Source organism: Symphodus melops (genome assembly GCF_947650265.1).
Source record: "Symphodus melops genome assembly, chromosome: 23".
In the NCBI taxonomy this organism is placed as follows: domain Eukaryota; kingdom Metazoa; phylum Chordata; class Actinopteri; order Labriformes; family Labridae; genus Symphodus; species Symphodus melops.
In genome coordinates, this window is record NC_136713.1 from 7,676,909 (window position 1) to 7,698,041 (window position 21,133).

General features: G+C 40.3%; 2 protein-coding genes across 2 annotated transcripts; one reads left to right on the top strand and one right to left on the bottom strand.

Annotated features, from left to right (window-relative positions):
• The first annotated feature begins 1,368 nt into the window (after positions 1-1,368).
• Positions 1,369-7,938, top strand: acp2 (acid phosphatase 2, lysosomal). The gene is made up of 13 exons (XM_079336225.1): positions 1,369-1,580; positions 3,846-3,941; positions 4,163-4,249; positions 4,500-4,560; positions 4,668-4,759; positions 4,849-4,947; positions 5,068-5,157; positions 5,354-5,437; positions 5,523-5,571; positions 5,718-5,806; positions 6,188-6,294; positions 6,862-7,037; positions 7,145-7,938. The coding sequence occupies exons 1-13, from the start codon at positions 1,491-1,493 to the stop codon at positions 7,288-7,290; spliced, it is 1,266 nt and encodes a 421-aa protein (XP_079192351.1). The 5' UTR covers positions 1,369-1,490; the 3' UTR covers positions 7,291-7,938.
• A 1,170-nt stretch (positions 7,939-9,108) lies between these two features.
• On the bottom strand, positions 9,109-20,813 carry gpr137c (G protein-coupled receptor 137c). The gene is made up of 8 exons (XM_079336224.1): positions 19,944-20,813; positions 14,598-14,647; positions 14,311-14,418; positions 14,087-14,225; positions 13,203-13,352; positions 12,003-12,128; positions 11,791-11,915; positions 9,109-11,690 (listed from the first exon to the last, which is right to left on the bottom strand). The coding sequence occupies exons 1-8, from the start codon at positions 20,316-20,318 to the stop codon at positions 11,408-11,410; spliced, it is 1,356 nt and encodes a 451-aa protein (XP_079192350.1). The 5' UTR covers positions 20,319-20,813; the 3' UTR covers positions 9,109-11,407.
• Positions 20,814-21,133: the final 320 nt, after the last annotated feature.

Below are 21,133 nucleotides of genomic sequence, written 5' to 3' on the forward strand. Positions count from 1 at the left end.
ATTCTGCCTCTTCTCCAAGCAGATTCTGACAGCAAAAAAAAACCCATCAGCAATAAAGGGGCTCTTCGACCTCAGCGGGATATATTGGGATTATTTCCATTACTGGTTAATTTTCAGCATTGTGAGGTTGACCTTGCTCTGAACTGTTTCTTTCTTTCTTTCTTTCTTTCTTTCTTTTGGTCAAACAGTATATTTCTGAGGTCAAGATGTATTGTTTTGTCTTTAAAAGTTGCTTTTACAAATATCAGGATTTCAACGTAGTTGTAGCCTTGATGTTTAATTCATTCTAGTAATTAGGGAATAACAGCAGCACAAAATCCTGTTGTTTTCCTGTAAAACTACTACAAGATAATCATCCTTCATCTTTAGCGCAAGGTGTCACCTCATAACAAGATAAGCAGAGTACCGAAAAACACGTTGTTTTTTTTTACATGTAATATTGTTTTTTTTTATGATAATGAAAAAAGGTAGATTAAGAGATTCCCAGTAAGATGCAGGCTTAGTGTTTCTTATTGCTTTAGTCTCAAACAATAAACCAGAGCAAACACTCAGAGCAGCAAAGCAGTGTCTCATAATAAAGGCCCCTTGATTTAAACCAACACAACACTGACCCCTAGTGGCTGAGATGAAAAACGGGAACCTGTGTGTTCTGTGAAATGTTTTTTGTAAGTCAGTTTCTTTCAAGGAACTGAGCAAATGAAAGCTGTTTGTGTTTATGGTTTAGTCACTCTTATTTATAAAGTTGAAATTTAAACTGAATAATAAGGGAAACTCGGTAATCTCAATCATTTTTTTGTCTTAAACCATTGTGTAGCTTTTACAACTTGCCAAACATTCAAATTTAATGGTGTTAGTATTTTTTTTTTTTTAGGGGAATGTGAATTAAAAACAAATTCTCCTCTAGTCTGTGGATTTATAAGGCTAAAGGCACCGCTATAAAATCCTCTAATAAACATAGACAGGTTGAATAATATCTCAATGAACCCAGCATTGTTGACATTTTCAGGGCTGTTTTTTTTATTAATTCTTTTTTTTTTTTTTAAGTTTTTATAAATTTTCAGGACTTTTGACAAGCAAGCACACGCTTGGATATCCGTCACGTCCGGTTTATCACCTTTAAAAAAAAAAAAAAAAAAAATCAAGTTCGCCTATGGTAAACTTGCGTTTTTTTCAAAATAAAATCCATGTTTAACAACGTATCATTGACCAAACAATAGACGTTAATGTTGTTAAAAAAAAAAATCAAAATTCATACAACAATAAAAGTTAATTAAAGTGCATCTTCATTTACTCTTCATTCTTGTATGAGTTTGTAAATATGAATGCGTCACGTTTAATGCTTGGACTTCCGGTGCTGTTGCGGAGCGACCTTACAATGGCGAGCTTGATGCAATAGACAGGGCATCCCCCCCCCACACCCCCTCTGCAAGGAAAACCACTTTCGACTTGGAGCTTGGGTTAGCCTTACTGTCAGACGGGCGGACAGAAACATGGCGTCCGCTTCGTTGCTGTTTCTTTTAACATTTATCTTTCTCTGCGGAGAAACTGCTGCACAGGGGAAACTTGCATACGTGACTGTGGTGAGTCATTACGATGTTTTTTTGCATAACGCCACTGTAAGCTGCATATCTCTCCCCCTGTTTCACTTCGTGGGTTGAATTGACGCTCGCGGAACTGGGTTTGAAAATGTCGAAAGTCTTGTGCTTCCGCTTGTTATTTGCCCACACTTGTACGTGTCTGCGCAGGAATGAAGTCTACCAGAAGAATTGGGTTATTTCAACAAATTCGGCTTGTTTAAAATACCTCTAGCAGCTTTAACTTAGTCCAGAAAAGCACATTTTATGTTCGGGGTTAACCGCTTGTGAGCTATAAAAGCCGACATTTAAAAGACACGAAGAGAGGACGTGAACTCAGGTGTGCATGTTTATGTTGCCTTAACCTGTTACACCTGTCAGCTGTACTAACTTAAACAAAACAAAAGCACATGTTTCTTACGCTGTCATTCCTATCAGGCATTTGTTATATGGGTTATGCAGAAACCTTCATTCTCTCTGCCTGTGTATTTTCTCACGTTCATAAATAGACCATAGTTGACATCTGCCCTGAACCTGTTCTCAGCTCCTCCCAACTCACGAGGAAGATGTTTAGGGCTGTCAGGTACATAAAAAGTTATTGTCTTGTTAGGGAAACAGTGAGCTGAAGGGTCCACGTCGTTGCAAGTTGACACCTGAATGTCAGGACACAGTGAGGTGAAAAGATGTGAAATTCAAGGATGCGATTGTCTTGCATTTGTGTCACAGCTTTACTGAGGCGTTCTCGTCCCCTCAGCACACATTGATTGATATACTTGGTTGTTTTTGTTTGCTGTAATTGCACATTTATTAGATTTTCAATAAGCATGGTTTAAATGTTGAATAACCCTCTTAGACTTCAGCATCACTTCCAGCTTAGGCACAAATAATGTTATCTGAGAGTCCTCTGTGAATTTCAATAAAGATTTCCCTATGCAAAGTTTAGAGATACTGACAGGATGGTGAAAACTCATAGAGAGTACACTGTTCCTCGCTAGCAGAGAAAGCGCTGCAAACTTACAGTTTTGGGGGATTTCTGTGATATTTTCTTGCAAGGCGTTGCAAAACGCTGACCTTAGGATAAGTAGGTTTTGTTTACGACCTCTGCTCCCCCCCCCCCCCCCCCCCTCCCTTGTGTCACAGACATGGAATCTGCCACACATGTGAGAATTACAATTAAATTGGATGCAGTCACATTTCCCCCCTTGTTAAATCGACAAACTTGCGTGTCTCGCATGTCACTGAGTTTAAGCGTGACGCCGAGAGAGGGAAGTCGGGTAAAAAGGTCAACGCACAACTTACTGATGTGAAAGTAGTTTGCTACTGTTTGATTGCAGCTCCTATTTAGGAAGCTGAATCTTGTTGTTGCTCCTGACAGCCATGAATGGATCATGCTGTAGACAAGATTAGGAGTTTTAAATGGAGATAATCCAGCTTTCAAATAGACTTTGCACACTTTTTTTCCCTGCTATTTTGGACAGATCAGTCCATGCATGCTCTTCACCTCCAGACAACCACAAACACATCTCGTGGAACGAAACTCGAAACCGTTCTGCTTGAATAGCAAGCTTTAGTGTCGGCATCCGCAGTAGTAACTGGGCCTTTCTGTGCGGCGTCTCAATGTGTGTGTCTGTAAAAAAAAAAAAAAGCATTTCAAGTCAGGGACATGAACGACTTCCTTCTTTTGTATGCAAGAGAAGAAGTTGCAAAGAGCGGAGAACAAGGTTTCAGTTTTGAAAGTGTCTACAGTGAGGGCGAGTGTCGAGAGTGATTTCAAACTGCTGAGAAAGTAAAGAAGGCCTCATTAAAGTGAGTGATGACAGTGACGTCTGAGGGCCCTTCAAAAAAAAAGAAACAAAAAAAAGTCATTGTGGCTACAGTGAAGCCAATTCGGCAAGAACATATTTACAGTGGCGATGATGATGTCAAAGTGGCGAGCCAAGATTAAAGCAGAAGTGGCGAGAATGAAACGGAAGTGGTTAAAGTCGAAGTGGGGGAGAGTAAGATCAAGAACCGGACAAACGCTGGGAAAACACGAGTCCTATCATCAGCTGACTGGATTTTAAAAAACGGCCAGTGACACAGATGAAAGCAGGGCAAAGGTTTCAGAGGACGTGATCGATGTTTATGAATGTAAATAAAGGGGGAAATCATTGACTCAGTAGTTGCAAAGAACAATGTCTGCTTTCAAGCTGAGGTTCAGGAGAAGTGAAGTCAAAGAGAAGTCATGTGATGTTTATTCTCTCTCTCTCTCTCTCTCTCTCTCTCTCCCAGTTGTTTCGACATGGTGACAGGTCTCCAGTCAAAGCCTATCCTACCGACCCGTACCAAGAATCAGCCTGGCCACAGGGCTTTGGACAGCTCTCACAGGTAGAATCTGCCCTCACAGAGCATCACCTTTTTTTTTTTGATTCATTTACATTCATCACAAAGTATTCACTCAGATTCTTGAAGGAAAAAAAAAAAAAAAGCAATAATCGCTGATTTTTTTATTTTTATTTATTTTTTCATCGCGATTTCTCCCCTGCATTATTTTGCATTTTCTTGACAGTTTTGAGTGTCACACCGGCGTGTTTTGTGTGTGTTTTCAGGACGGGATGAGACAGCACTTCAACCTGGGCCAGTTCTTCCGAAAACGATACGACGGATTCCTCAGCGAGTCTTATGAACGACACGAGGTAGTCCGACACCCGTCTGTGCATTCACACCCAAACACCCCTAACCTGAACCCTCACAGGCGGACAATGGCTCATTAAAGTTTGACACCCGCCTTCACACGTGGGTGTCAACAGGGTTCCTACTTGTGCTGGAATTTTGAACAGGCTGGATGATTGAGGCGTTTCCATCAGGACATCCTCAGTTAGACTTTAGCAGTTGAGTGTCAAACACTTGTGTAAATAAACGCGCTGGCATCTTATTTGTCCTCAGATCTCAGTTCGGAGTACGGACTACGATCGCACCCTCATGAGCGCTGAGGCCAACCTTGCAGGTGTGACCTCCTTTCTCTCTCTCTCTCCCCCCTTACCAAAAATGCCTCGTTTTTTTTTTCCTTCCTCACATGAACTCTTTCTTTTCGCTCTCTCGTCTGTCATCTAGGACTGTACCCGCCCAGTGGACAGCAAGTCTTCAGGCCGGACTTGATTTGGCAGCCGATACCTGTACACACAGTCCCGCAAAGTGAAGAGAAAGTACGCCTATCGTCACATTATTTTTTTTTTTAGAAATGCTGAAAAGTGATTCTGCAAACTTTCTCTGAACCTCGCCCCTCTTCCTGTAGCTTCTCTCTTTTCCGAGGATGGACTGTCCTCGCTTCCAGCTGCTGATGAATGAAACGGAGCAGACGGAGGAATTTCTCAATATCACCACCACATATAAGGTATAGTAAATGTGCTGATAGCGGGCAGATTTCACCCAGGAAGGTGTAAAATCAAAATCCGACAGTTGTTGTTTTGCGCTCTCCTTCTGAACTTTGAAATGACGTTTGACCTCTCTTCAGGACTTTGTCGAGTTTGTGAGGAATAAAACGGGACTAAACAAGACGAATGTGGAGTCGGTGTGGAGCGTGTACGACACACTGTTCTGTGAGGTGAGAAAACACACACACACACACAGCAATACAGGAACTTCAGAGCAGAGGCGAAGAAGTCATTCTTGTCAATCTTTTAAAATGTTTGTTTTGCTTTTTTTTCACTTATGTTCCATGGATGTCTGCTTAGAAAAAAACCCCTAAATGTTTATATCTATGCATGTACATCAGACAGCTCACTTGTGTGTGATTTCAGTCCCGTCACAACAAGACGGCACCGGACTGGGTCACTCCCGAGGTCATGCAGAAGCTCCGTATTCTTAAAGATTTTGCTTTCAAGGTAAAACGTGCTGCGATTTGCGTCACTTGATGAAGGAGGTCTGTCTACCTCAGAACAGTCTAATCTGTCTGTTCAACATTCACAGATAATGTTCGGGATCTACAAACAACAAGAAAAAAGCCGGCTGCAGGGAGGTAAGAAAATGACCATTAGACAAGATCAGGCATTCTAACACTGTTTTATCTATATCGTATGTGTGTAAGTTAATGACAAAAGGAATACTGAAATATATTTCCAGACTTGTTTGAAGGAGAAATAAACCTTTTTTTTTCTTTTCCAGGTGTCCTATTGGGGGAAATAGTGAAGAACATTTCCAAGATGGCCGTCCCAGACCCCAAACAAAAACTCAAATTCATGATGCTGTCAGCGGTAAGCATGTTGAATTTCTTTTGAGATAAATTGAGGTCGATGTCGGTAATGTCACACATTTAACCACAGTATTTTGCATGAGAAGAAGCTTTTATTTTGACTGTCGTGAGCTGAGAGGACCCTGCTTTTATTTTGAAATTAAGTTCGGACCTTCTGGTAGATCGACAGTTACGACGTTAACCTAACCATGGAAACATTTATTTGTTGCGGATCAGAGCTGAAGTACAAACGGCTCAAAAAGTTTTGTGTGGATTCGTCAGCTGAGCGTTTTTTTTTTTTTTTCAAAGGCGCTGCGGTGTCGTTCTTCTCCATCACTGCGACTACAGGGAGACTTATTTCCATCTGTGTGTTTTTGTCTCCTTTTTTTTTTTTTCTTCACAGCATGACACTACTGTAGCCGCCCTCCAGTCAAGCCTGAACGTGTACAACGGGAGACAGCCGCCGTACGCCTCCTGTCATATATTTGAGCTGTACAAGGAGGAGAACAGGTAAAAACGGACACCTCTCCTCTCGCATTGAGATGAGGAGAGAACGCGCACCATAGGATAGAAGAAAGAGAGAAAAGCTGCACACTCGACTCCAAATGCAAACTGGTTTCTTCATGTAAAAATGTTGGGTTTTTTTGTTTTTCACTTTGCTTTCTATACTTTGAACGCTTCCATGTAGATTGGTTCTCTCTTGGTCCATCTCCAAGCTTCATCAGGTGTGCACCTACTCACACAGGGCTTCATCAGCCACTGTCAAACGTCGTCAAATAAATCTCTTTGCTTTTGGAGTTGAGTGTGCGGCGTTTCTCTCTTCCAACTCTCCTTACGCAAACACACACACACACACACACACACACACACACACACACACACACACACAGGATCCTGTGAACACTCAAACATTATACTGACATGTAGACAACAATGTTAAGGAGCTGATTACAGAAAGAGAGGAAACTCAATGAGAAATATCCCCTTCAATTTTTATTCCGAGGATAAACCACAACGACATTTCAAAATAAAAGCATGCATTAACCCGCTCATTTTAGCTCTTGTGTCTCCTTTCAGCTCTGCTTCAGTGTTGATGTTGTACCGCAACGACAGCACAGTGGAGCCGTATCCTGTGCCGTTACCAGGCTGCGCCCTTCACTGCCCCCTAGAGGACTTTGTAAGGATTACAAAGCCATCGATTTCAGATGACAGAGACAAAGAGTGTCAACTTCCTTCAGAGGGAAGAGATACAGGTGACATTTTACACATTACAACTCAGAATTTTAAAAAAGGAAAGGACATTTTTTTAGTTCTTTATTGTTCTTTTTTTTTTTCTTTTTTTTTGTCTCCCCGTCTTCAGAAGTCATCATCAGCCTGGCGCTGTCCGGCTGTCTCCTCCTCCTCCTCATCGCGCTCCTCCTCGGCGTCATTTGTTGGCAGAAAGAGCCGATGAGCACTCGGGGATACCAGCATGTGATCAACCAGGAAGTAGGAGAGGACTCCTGACAGGAGTACAAACTCCTCCCTCGGAGGTCGACGAGCCTCGTGTCGTGGGAAAGCAGCGATGACTGCGAACTTTGAAACACTCGAACAAAAGACCTCTTTGATGGTTTCATGGACAGTTTCACCGTCATTCTGTTTTGTTTTTTGTTTTTTTTGGGAAAGGTGACTTCAAACCAAAATGGACCTGCTATTGTTCCACAGAGAAATAAATGTAAGAAGCTCACTGTTTCGCCATCACTCTACGTGACTCTAAATAGTAACTGAGACAAAGGTGGGAAGGTTGCGGCTGTAAGTGAGGGGCGAAAAAAAATGAAATTACAAATGACTGGAAGTCATTCGTTGTTTCATAAAGTAGCGTTTTCCTTCTAATCACACTAATGATGTGGAAAAATATCAGTGGTGGTCCTGACTTGATTTAAAATCTGGAGTCAACCCAGTCTGAGACCAAGACCGAACTTTAGTTCTTACATTAGTCATCCGATCAAATTTCAATAGGCAGGTTTCTTTTGTAATTAGGGATGATTGTATGCGTCTGTGTGTAAGTTTACCTCCATTTTTTTTTTCTTTTATTGTGAAGTGTCTGTGCTCAATCTGAGGCCTAACGACCAAGATGCCTTAAGCATTTGTAATACAGTTTTTGTTCTGATTTAAGCTTTCATTGTGGGAAGTGTTTTGAGTTGAGTTTGCGTCTTTGGAACGATGTGTTCCAGTTCCCTTTTACAAGACTGTAAAGCAACACTAGTAGCTTCACTGACCAAGTTCTTTGACCTCCGGAAAGGCAGGAAAACAAAGCAGACTCTAATTTTGTGTCAACAAGAATCAAGTCAGTCTATTGTGATCTCATTGGTTGTTTGAAAACTGGAAACCTTACCATTTGTGTGTTTTAGAATTGGAAACTTTTGAGACCTGAAAATCAGTTTTGTCTTTGAACTAATGAACTTTTGATGCAGATATTAAATGCTTCTCATTTAAATCAGAAACTGAGAGTGGAAGACTTTGAGCTAATGTAGTTTAAAGGTCACATATTATGCAAAACACACTAACACTTTTCAGAAAATGTGTGCTCATTTACGTTTAAAGCTACAGACAGAGATGGCCTGTGTTGAGCAGGGTTGAAAAAGGGGGGTTTATAGGCTGGTTGAAAAAGAAGGATATGTGACCGTTAAGTCTGAATGAAGTCAAAATAAAGATTAAAGTTGTTGAATTTGATATGCACAATGTTTAAATAATCTATGGATCATTATGGAAAATACAAACACTGCAGTGGTAATGTCTAGTTTCTTTTTTTCTCTGAGTGTAAATTTCTTGAATTTCATGTCGTGCTGTTCAAAGAGATTGATTAGACTTAAATATGTTGTTTTAAATAAATGATCAATCATTGCACATGCTGTTTGACCCACAACACAAACAGCGCAAGAAACAAGAAAAGTGGGAATCTCGTCTCCTTCTAGGTGAATATCACTTTACCCTTTGCAAAATTAGCATCGCCATATGGTCAAATTGTTCATTGTCATAACACTGCTTCAGAAAGAGCTGTGACAGCTATCACATATCCTGTTGCAGATATTTAACTAATAACACCCTTAATGCTGTTTATGTCCGAGAGAGAGCAGTAAAAAGAATTAGGCCGTGTTTTGCAGTGAGCTTGCCAGCTGCTGTCTTCACTTAATTCGGATGTCCCTCATCAACTTGTTAGCTGCTGAATTCAGCCTCATGACCAGCTGCAGGAGTTCATGTCTGTGCGTACTTGTAATTTCGCTCAAGTGTTGTTAATTACTGCGCTTGAAATGGTGCAAAGGGCACATTCGAACAAAAGCGAGGAACAGTGCAGTAGGCCTTTATTTAAACATGGTAGTGCTTTTTCTTGCATACATCGTTAGTCATCTGTCACATGATAGGTTACATTCAGTATGGCCACGGAAAAAAACAAACACAAATAACCCTGCCTTGAGATCACAGACAGAGCGAAAGACATTTTTACAGAAATAAACTCACCCTGGAAAATATGACACTTGAGTTCTTGCACGCTGATGCAGAAGCATGCACTGCAGATCTTAAGTTCTCTCTAATAGGTGAATATCTGGACTAAAAATGACAGAACTTAACTCCCACTATTGATTGTTTTGTTTTTTTCAGTGAAACTTGATGTCGTAATCTTTGTTTTTTTTTCTGTATTCAGTCAAAGTTCAAATGGTCATTTACAGTTTGATTTCACAAGAGATGAAGAGTGGTAAAGTATCACGCTGAACAAAAAAACACAGCTGAGTTTTCCCCTCCTAAATCTGGAAAAACATAGCGCTGATTTTGGCCTTAAAACTGGGTAATGTACATGTATAAAAAATGTTCCATCAAGTTGAAAAATGGCTTGCTACTGCAGTCTGTCATGAGAGGCTGAACATGTGTGAGCTTATGACTAACCATAGGAGATGGAAATAGATACAAAATATAAAATCTGTTAAAGGAAAACAATCAAAGTAAAAAAAACAAGCAAAAAACATCAACTTTATAAAAGCATATTAAAACGGCAAAAAACAAAATCTAAGATCACACACATCCCAACTCAATGTCACTTCACACACGTGGATTAGGAATCAATTAAGTCTGACACAGACAAAGACATACATCAATTCAACATTTCTTGTGCAAAAATATTTTCCATTAGGAATTAAACTATTTGTCATGACAACATGTGATGGCACGTTGATGTTTCCTCTCTCAAAAGATAAATAGTCAAATACAGAATACAGATTATTGAGGGAGATACAAGAAACTTGTAGGAGTTTAAAATCCTACGTTCAGCCCCAAAGCGCCTTTTCTCTCAAGATGAAGGTCTTCCAAGTGCAAACTGTTGCCTCACAGGCCACAAAAGATCCGATTAAAATGAAGTTTTTTTTGGTCAAAAAATATGTTTCAGGAACAGTCCCCCCCTTTTCATGCATAATCCTCAGGCTGATTTCTACTTCAGTGATTGTATCTTACATCTTGTTGCTTTGCTCTCTTATTAATATATGCCCTTTCAACCCCAACATTGACTTGAGTGGATGAAACTCATGATTATTCCACATTGTTTCCATGCGAGAGTTAAGGGTAAATACACCATGACTTACCCGTTTATAAATATTTCTTCCAACATCAATGTCATGTTTTTGCTACTGAGATTTAGTCAAAGCCTAAGCCGGTCATTAACATTGTGTTTAAATGTATTTAACTGATGTTACCCTTTTTTTCCACGCGTAAATTTTGCCATAGATTAGATAAGACTATAGTCTGTGATGAATGGAGGTTTGGTGAGTTTTTTCTTTATTTATTTTTTTTTTCATTAATTAAGTATGTTATTGTTTTAATGTTTTGAAGAAAGTTGTTTACCTTTAATGTAAGCTAGCTCTTGCTGGCACAAGAGCTAATGGCAAATTAGCCACAGCTAATTCCTGTCATGTATTATCAGGCCAAAAAAAAGAAAATTTACCACTGATAAATTGTCCCTTGTATGCATAGGCCAGCTGGGTTTTTAAAAAAAATGCTTATTAAAAAAGCATTTTTGACAACTTACAATCAAGCTAGCAGCTTAGCTCCCATCATTGGTCTTCTCCAGCTTATGTTACATTTGAATGCTAATTAATATGGTTGTTTAATTCAAATCAAGCAAATAAGTTTTAGTGTAAGTGTTAGCTTGACCGGCCTGTAGCCTGTCTAAGCATTATTTTATATTCCACAGAGGCACAATTTGATTGAATTTAAAAAGGAATGGCGAAAAATACGCAAAGACTAATGATTATCTGGTCATGGTTGCAATTTGAGAAATATAACCGCTCATTGGGAATTTAAAAGAATTGGTCTCTGCACTTTTAGCTGAAGGCCTATTTGCCATCTATGCTAAAAACGCGTCTCCATAGCCTGCACTTGTTTTCCCAAGTTAAAGAGGACCGTGTCCTACATGAGCAGTTAAACATGTCACCACCTTTCTTCGGAAACTGGACACATATCTTAGTTCAATCTGGTCCAGAGCAGCATTTTTGTAATATCGCTCAATACCCTGCTTTAATGTATCTGGAGAAGCAGAATTGTGACGGGATATTGGGAGTTATTAGTCAGTCTTTCTCAACCCATCAGCGGAACTTGCTTAATTTTGTGGGGTGCAGAAATATGTTTGTGACCCGCAGTAATAATTCTGCGGCGTGGAGTAGAAGTTACTGTGATGATGGTTGTAGATGTTGTTCTGTGGGGTGGAGTAGAAGTTGTGGTGGTGGTGAGGGTGAGTCTGGATGTTTCCGTAGGCGAAGAGGAGGGGGGCCGTGGAAGAAGGTGGCTGCTGTCCGGTTGCTACGCCCGCTGTCAGATTCCCATTGCGTTGAATAGAGCCGTACCAACTCGAAGTACCAAGTTGGGGAGTTGTTGAAAGGAGGCTGCGAGAAAACAAAGAGACAAGAAACATCAATCACAGGCCATTTCATCCAGCAGGGCATTGATTTTTCAATGCATCTGTGCGTATGTGTGTGTGCCCACCTGGCACGATCACTCCTACTATTGATCCCTCTGGACAGGTCATCATCACTATCATACCGTCGAGGATTGTCAAAGAAATAAGCTCTGGAGCTGAAACTGTGGCTGTTGATCATCCCACTAGGAGTCTGACAGATAAAGATGTGTTTAAAGTTTACAGCTCACAAATGATTACAGTCCTGCCCGACAGATTATTGCAAGTATTTTCTGCCTACCAGGTTTTGGTTTGGTTTCTGCACTCTGAAGAAAACCACCACTAGGCTCGTAGGAAGCAGCTCCCAGAAGAACAGAATGATCCCAAACACAATGTAGGCTTCACCGCTGACCTCCTGCACATCAGCCTGTAACACACACAAACACATTGTATGATATACGGTTCTAATTGTTATTACCAAGATCTTAAAGAAGCTAAACCAGGCGTGTCCAAACAACATCCAGCATTGTCCAATTTATGAAAAACAAACCTTTTCACTGAATTTGATCAATAGTTGGAAAGGCACAGTCCTTGGGAGGGTTTAAAAACAGGCATTCAAGCATCATTATTCCGTAGTTTCCGTTTGTGTCGTTGATATTTCTTTTATCTGCCGTATCTCTCCTGCATTTCAGTGACCAATCCATTTTCTTGATTTGGCTTTCATTCAATTTAAAAACTCAATAAAAAATTATGTACGACTTGCAAAAAAAAAAAGGAAAAAAAAAATTCACAAATTGCTCTTGCAATTCCCTTCAGGGCCACTAGGGGTAGTAGCACCCCAAGGCAAGGCAAGTTCAGATATATGGCACAAAGGCAATTCAAAGTGCCCCAATTAGAGGAAAAAACTGCACTGAACATCACAGAAAACTAAAAATCAAGACGAAGGTCTGCCTTTTTCAAATTGTGAAAGTCGAAGATGAGGTAACCTACAATCTTGGCGTTAAATACATTATTATTACGTTAAATCATCTTTTTAATCACACAAAAATGAAATAGTACGTGTGTAATGTAGCTACATGCAGTAGTACAAGCATAGAAGACACACTTCTGTATAAACTCAAAGATAGGACAAAGAAATGTTGGGATGCTTGGGCTGACATCTGGTATACAGACCGGATTAAAGGAATAATTTGTAATGTCAGATTATGTGGATGTCTGTGGGTGTGTATCATGTCAAATACAGGCTGAGCCCTAATGTAGGTCAGGACACACAGCCACCCAAACCACCAACACACAAACACACACACACACACACACACACACACAAACAAACACAAACACCCAGTTATTTATAGCCAAACAAAGCCCTTCACCTCACTTGTCTCCCCAAATCTCCTGAAATGGATTGTCCACATAAACACACGCTGACACAGGGTTCATGACAAGATAAAACGTTTTTTTTTTTTTTTTTGTCGTTCATAACTGAAGACACTTGTGGTACCTGATCCGAGACGCTGTACCAGCCGTAGCTGAAGGTGCTGGGTCTGTCTTGTGGCGACATGGCAACCACCACCAGGTTGTAACAGGCTCTGGAAGTGTAGAGCAGAATCACCATGGCTCCAATAGCAGTCGCTTGGCACACTGATGTACCCTTGAGGGGAGAAGGGGGAGAGAGAGAGTTACTGTGTGCTTATTACAAGCTCACGCTCATGTATCAGTCGGCTACTGGCCTGTAATTGAATGTCAGATATAGGCCACAGTTTCAGCAACCGAAAGGACTGAGGCCTGTCCTGCCCCAAAATGTCAGACTGTGAGCAAGCAATCAATTATTAAGAGACTCTCATTTAGCATCCTCTACATGTCTGCTCTTTATAACTGTCTGGAGCAACGTGTTCACTTTGGAAATAGTCGTCCCGAGTGCAAACATTTTTGTGCAATGTCAATGCATGCAGGGATATTGACGTGCTTTTTTTTTCTGCTTTTACCAGCAGGTTTTCACAAAAGTTAAGTGTGCAAAGTCCGTGAAATCCCAAGACGGAAACTTCTGTATCTACTACTCAGAATGCAATGTAAGCATTTAGTGATCCGGTCAGAGCTCTGGAGTTTATGCAGGTGACATGAAGATTGTCAAAGAGCTGTTCTAAGTGAGTCTTATATGGCCTTTGAAACTGGAAAAAAAAAAAAAAAAAAAAAAAGAATCGTCCCAAGAGAGAAGCAATGTTAGCTTTGAACATCTAAGCATATTAACAAACAGAGCTCCGGATCTTATAAAGGTGAGGGAAAGTTTTGCACAAAAAGTGTTCTTGGCCTATTTTTATTTATTTTTTTATTTTTTTAAACGCACACACTTGCACATATACTTCACCTGAGTTTTACTATTCCTACCTTTGATTCAAGGTACACGTTTGCAGAGGACATCTTGGCGATCTTGAAGATGCAGACAGCCAGAGACACAGCGCACAGGACAAAGAGACTGTCGTTTATCAAGACCCGGGCCAGGACTGCGTGTCTGACACCGCCATCACTGCAGACATAAAAGGCGATTAACTCACGACACTCAAACACACAGGCTTTGCAGGAGTAGAAAATACTTGATGTTTTCTGTTTACCTCGGTGAGTCAGAGCGCTCCAGAGCTCCTTGCACTAACAATGCACACGTTAAATTCACCACCAGGAAAAATATACTGAGACACAGGAAGAACAACCGCAGAGGAATCCTGGAGAGAGAGAGAGAGAGAGTGAAACACACACACGGTAAGAGAGCAGCCATAAAAATTCAAACTCATGTTGCTGAAAGTGGAAATTAACTGAAAAGAAAATGTGCACGGGAAGGAGGAGGATGAGATGAATACATAAAAGTAAACGTTAAATCATCGATGTAGTACGGGCACCTTACTTGTATTTGGTGAGCTCTGGGGAATACTTGGCTTTGGCCTTAAACATCACCTGAAAACAAGTAAAAACGTATTATCACCACACGTATTATTCTGCAGGAATAAACTTATAAATTGCCTGAAAAAAAAACAAAAAAAAAAACACAAACAATGAGAAAGATTTGAGAGGATTAGAAAGAGGATCGAGGGAGCGAAGGCGTCGGAAGGCTTCTTTTTCGAGAGGAGTGGGAATTTGACTGGTTGTGGGAAGATTCCTGCTTTTCTTTTTCAAGTACAAGCAGATTTATGCTGCATAAAAATCAGACAGGACAAAGCCGTCCTTACATCTTCTTATTTACTGTACATGCTCAAGTAAGCTTAAAAGCTTACCAGTAGTTGATTAGTGAGCAATTAAGGGGTTTTTAGAACTCAATAAAGTTTGACTGCGCTACAAAGCCCATTACTTGTACAATTTATTCACTCAAAGTACAGACGTTTTAAAAAAAGAGAAAAATCAAACTACACATTTGCAGAGGATCCTGCAAGATTAAATCAGCTGAAGGAAATATGTTGGCTATGTGTTTCCAGGAGAAACTTAGTAATCATGAATTCAAAGCTTGATCCAAAGGTAACCGGACTAGTTAAAGATCCTGATCTGTCCAGTCATCTTTGGGGTAAGCTTGAAATTTACCGTGACCTGGATGACTTGGAACCAACACAGATAATAATCATGAACATTCAAGCAAAGGTTATTTAAAAATGTATGTCTAAATGTGTCGTTACAGATGAGCAGAGGGAACAAATAAGGGATGTAAATACATCTTTGTCCTTTTTTTAAGTCATCGTTCAAAACGCACCAGGTCAAGTGGTTCCAGGAAGTGAGTGAACCACATCAGCCCGGTCCAGTGTCCCAGATTTTGTGGAGTTAAAATTTGACTCTGTACAGTTTGATGTGTTTGAAGGTCGCTCCTCACTTCTCTCGTCAACATTTCAGCACAAAGCGGTCAGCAGGCTCCAGGAGTTCTGATTGGCTCTTTGGCTACAAGGCCAACATTTCAACGCGAACTGCAAACTTTCATATAAGAGTGCTCACGACAGCTTTGCAGTTGTATCCATTCTGTTCTGTTCATGCGTCTGCTTGATGCATGTATTTGCATTAAATGATAGATTTTTGACAAGGTGTTGACATTTTGCAACACTGACTCTTTATTGTAGTTCTCCTTTCAATTGCTCTGCTTGCATTTAAATAGAGCTCTTTTAAAAAAAAAATTTTTAAGGGGGCATTTCGGAACAGGTTAGACAAGTAATACACAGCATCAGTGTTGATATCAGACTCACGTCACAATAAACCTGATTAAGTACCTCGTCTGGTCGATTCAATTGCTTGAATTAGAAAAGATAGCCACAGAGAGAACGTTTGGATCAATCTAGGGAATAACACACCAGACGAATGGATGTCCAAATCCTATAATGTTATCAAGCAATCCTCCGAAATGAGTTGCTGCACAGCTGCACTTCTGTCAAGTTGGAGTCGAGCAGTTTGGTTGAGTCACCTTAACAGACTCACAGTTGACTGATCTCTGGTCCAAGCGTTGATTAAATACACTTCTTTCTGCAGCATTTAAGCAACTGTGCAGCCAGGCATATCTTCTTTTTACATAAGAATATAACCTCCTCATTTTTTTTTTGCCTACTCAACGTGAATCTACGGCTTACACTGCAGCCCGGTTGTGTGTTTTTATAGTGTCTTCACAGTGTAGATAAGAAGCTGAGCCAGGAGCTAATGTTGTACTATGCAAATGATATGTCGCAGTGACAGTCGCATTTATTTAAACATGCAGTCGAGATTGAAATGAGAGAGAGCCCCAAAAGCTCATGTTCTCAGGTGAGACAGGTGACTTTACAAAATATCAAACTGTACACAAGTCCAATGTACAGTATGTGCACAGAAGCTGGGACTCACACATCCCTTCCCTGAATGATGTTTTGAGTGTGAAAAATGTCGACGTGCACAAACTCATAGAACCTTTTCAAAGTCTGTTTATCCGTCAGGCTGTGATTAATAATGATAAGAGACATTAAATACGAGTGATGCCATGGTGACCAAGGTCTGCAGGGTTGCTCAACATTGTCAACAACGGTGGGTTCAAACACAGACACTTGGCTTTTTGTGGAGGAATGTAGGGCAGGGGGGGAGCTAATTTGTAACCAAGGTCATGTCGCAACCAGCCAAAAAAACACAGTCACTTTTAAATACTAATATACGTGATCATTTTCTTCAACAAGAAAGAACTAAATGTCATAAAGGGGAAGTAAATCACAGGTCATTTTCACATCTGCTGACTCATCAGAAAAAAAAACACGGCACTCAACTATTTCCCCACATGCCTGTCAGGCGGAGGCCGTGTCATAGTGCCGTGATGTTATATCAGCTTCCTATGAACATTCGAGTTCGACATTAAAGAGGCTGTTCAGCAGTTAGGCACTAACGTGGGAACGCTGTTGGGACATGGGCTGAACAAATTATTAATCATACTGAGCGATGAATTTGTTAACTGGCATTTTCCTCTGCTCGTGTTTGAGCAGTCTTGACAGTTCTGTAGTTTTAAGACAAAGTGAGTGCGGTGTGAGAGGTCGCAATCTTCACATCCTAGTCCGAGTTTATCACAATAGATAAGAAAAATTATAATAATTATCAATGACCAGATGGATGAAAACTTGAGTATAATGTGCTTTCAAAACCAGTTTGATGCTAGCTATCAGCTATACTCAGATTATTTGGTGCCGATAATTGTGTGAAAAAAAGGAGAAGCTTTTGGATCCGAGAGGGACATGTTGCCAACTTGTGTGTAAAAGAAGCAGCCTCCAGTGTTGAAAAATGAAACCCTCCACAATCCACAAAAAAATCCTCCACAAAAAGCCAAGTGTCTATCTAACCACTGTGTAAGTGCAAAAATCCTGCAGTTCCTTGAGTGTCCACTTGAGGCTGGGTGCAGACACACAGGAAGTCTAATACACACCTGTTCAAAGGAACCTGCAGAAGCTAACGTTTACAGCCAACAAAAATAGATCTGATTAGCTCATCTGTTCTCTATCTATCTATCTGTTCTCTATCTATCTATCTATCTCATCTGTTTATATTGTTAATACTGTAATTTATCCACATTCTACCTCATAGTAATTTATCCACATACTACCTCATAGTGAAATACTCACAAGTGCCCTTGTCTGTCGATTGTCTGTTGTTCGTTATTTGTTGTCCAAATGTCTTTAGTTAAGTTATTTGTTGTATAGTATTGCTAGTTTTTTTTTAGTGCTCTTTTTATGCACTGCAGGTTTGCACTGGGGGGGGGGGATTGCAATTTCATCTGTGCTGTATGTTTAACATGGAGCATATTTGACAATAAAGAACCTTGAACCTCATGTCTTGATTGGCACACACAGGAAAAACTCTATATAGCATTGTTACTATGACAGACAACTTTGACATATGAGTAGTCATTTTAATTTGTTGTTAGAAAGATGAATCATCATAGCAGCTTTAATGTCAATTAAACTTTCCCCATGCGTGGATTGTTAACTTTCATATTAGTGAAAGAGGCTTTTTTAAAGTTGCAGAAAACAAGAACCTGATATATAGTTCAGGTCTGACCTGTCTATATATGAAACCACAAACAGGAAGGAGTGTGTTCAGTGAGCAGGCCAGTCACAAGGTTTTCCCTACATAGATGGAAATAAAACATTTTTAACCCTTTATTAACCATGGTGAGGGGGATATGTGCGCCATCATAATGTCACTTCTATTGATTTTATGTATCCCAACAACCAAAACATGTGTTCAGAGGGAGTCCAATCCCAGAGCAGCTAATGGGGGTAAATGTTTGTTCAGCAGTCATATGACACAGCTGGTTTCATTACCTAATCTCCACTCAGCCTGTTGGACGAGCTTCATCTCTCTTCACACACACTCACGTGATTAAGATACCACAATGTTTTTCTCCTTTCAAGCAGTGACCGAACCGGTGTGATGACCAACTGAACCTCTTTTGTTTTCTGAGACTGAACAAACAGGGCTTTGACAATTTGAGTGGGCAGGTGTTAAACAACTATGACTGACCAGCTGCGGCCCTCTCCTTCAAACCATACACACCATTAACACACGCTAGAGGAGAATATGATGCTGGGCCCAAAAACCCCAACCCATTTGCTTCTGTCTTATGCATGTGTGAAAGAAAAACATTAATGGAAGCCTACAACATTTATTTTTACCAATGGACATTAGTTACGTATCATGTCATGTATCATGCCAAAGCCAGGAAATGCTTAGCTTAGCATAAAGTCTGAAAACTGGGACAACAACTTTCCCTGCTTTTAGGTTTAACAATGAATTGACTTGTTGTATCTAATCTATGTTTTACAAACATCAAAGACTGTAAGACAATGAAGCTGTAGTGTTAGAGGAGATCATGTGAGGGACTATTTCTCAGCTAGGTGCAACTTCCTGGAATAGCTGCTGTTAACAGCAGTGACAAAATGTGGCACTGTTCCTTTAAGGTCACGTGGTATTTCCAGCTAACAACACTGTTGTCTCACTGTGACTTGTCCTTAATTTACAAAAAAAAAAAGAATTATAATAATTTTCACTTACATACTGTTACTGCAAATGCTTTTTAAAAAAAAATCAGCTCAAGGTCTTCATGAAGCTTCTCAAACAACAGGCCCAAAACAAACAAATTATTAAGATGGCTAGAAGACTATTTTAATGAAGAGGAAAAAATCAAAATCAAAATATCGTCATAAATATAAAATATAGTTCTATATAAACATAATTTAAAGAAAATGATTTACATTTTCCAAAGACATTTTAAATGACCAGATTTTCATTCTATAAATCAACTTTTTTTCATGATAAATAACTGAGCAGGCATTGTAAATAGGGGCACTTTAAGCCTTCTGGGAGATGTAGTTTTTGAATAGCTTGTCATTATTTGAGGCTTGTTTACTGGGATTTCAATGCAACAAGATGTTTGTGACAATGTTTATTTTTGGATTGCATTGGCACACTTTTAACTAGAATTGGGTTACAGTCCTTGCAGAGCTTTAAAAAAAAGGGGGTTCTGGGGTGGGGGATTATAGGGAAAGGACATTATCATCCAGGGGAGTCGAAAGAATACAGTTAAATTAAATACAACATTTTTCACTTTAAAGAAAGTTAATATAGTACATGTTATATGTGAAATTAAATGAATACAATGAAAATTTGCAAAGTCAGCAGTTTTGTGAAATCAGGTCACACACACAAACCCTGCACACACACACACACAGTCTCTCTCTCAAACACAGACACACAAAAGATAGGGCAGTCTCACCTGTGTGAAGTAAAGGTTCAGCAGGCATAATGTGAAGAACTGAAGGCAAACAGGGCAGCAGTAGAGCAGCCAGTAGGCCAGAGGCTGCAGCTGGTTGGCCTGCACCACATTTTTAAAGTAGAAGGAGAAGAGGGTCGTCCTCAGTGCTGCCCACAGCAGACACAGAAACAAAAACACACTCTGGTAGCTGAAGCGCTTGTGTCCGTAGTGCAAAATGAGCCAGAGCTGCAGGTAGACGAAAACAAACAAGAAAGAGTAGAGGACGGTGTAGATGATAGTTAGACTGAGCTCCAGTGTTGGGGAGATTGCAGCTCCATGGGACTCCTTCAGTGAGGTAAACAAATAGGAATTAACCTCCACTCCTGCCGGAAACATCTCCACTGATGGCTCGCACTAACACATTAGAGGCTGTAAAGGGCAAAAACACTAAAACTGGGTCAGACCTGGACTACATTCTCCGTGGCTGACAAGAAAACAAAGGTATTCGGGTGAGAATGTGCCATAAAGGCAGTTTATTCTATAACGAAGTGACATAATGAAACTGCGTTGGAGTTAAAATCCGAGATATAAGATTGAAGAACAAACTGGGTTTTTTTTTTTTTTTGCAAAGCGCCAGGTTGAAAAAAAATAACAAGAACGAGACAGAAAACAAGAGAGAGGTCCCCATGTAGATCTCTGCAAAGCTCCTCTCTGCAAAAAAACAACTTAAGGGGGGGGGACCTCCAGATCAGCTGTGATGCAGCTTTTGACCCGCCCTCTTGTTCTCGATGAAAGCGGAAACCAATACTTTACAGGCCGCCATCTTGGCTCAACACCACATTCATTTGCTTGTCGAACAGCGGACTCCAGAGCCAAAGATGCGCCACAGTTTCTTTAGTAAATCTCCTGATGTACCGCGTTATTGGCTAATTTTGCACCCAACCTCCACAGTTTATTCCCTCTCTATTGGTCCACGATGATGTCAGCTGCGATAGAGCCCGCCCTTTGTCTCTATGATTGGCCATTTGCTTAAAGTCAAAACCAGACTCTGATCTTATTGGCTGAAAAGGCACGTGGGCGTCTCTCACGGAGAAAAAGGCGTCAAATTAAGTTGCTGACATTTCACGTCAAGTTGAAGAGCGGAAGCCAACAATTTCGGCGAATTGTGTTCCCTATTCAAAATAAAACTGTAAAACAAGCGTCGTCTTAAT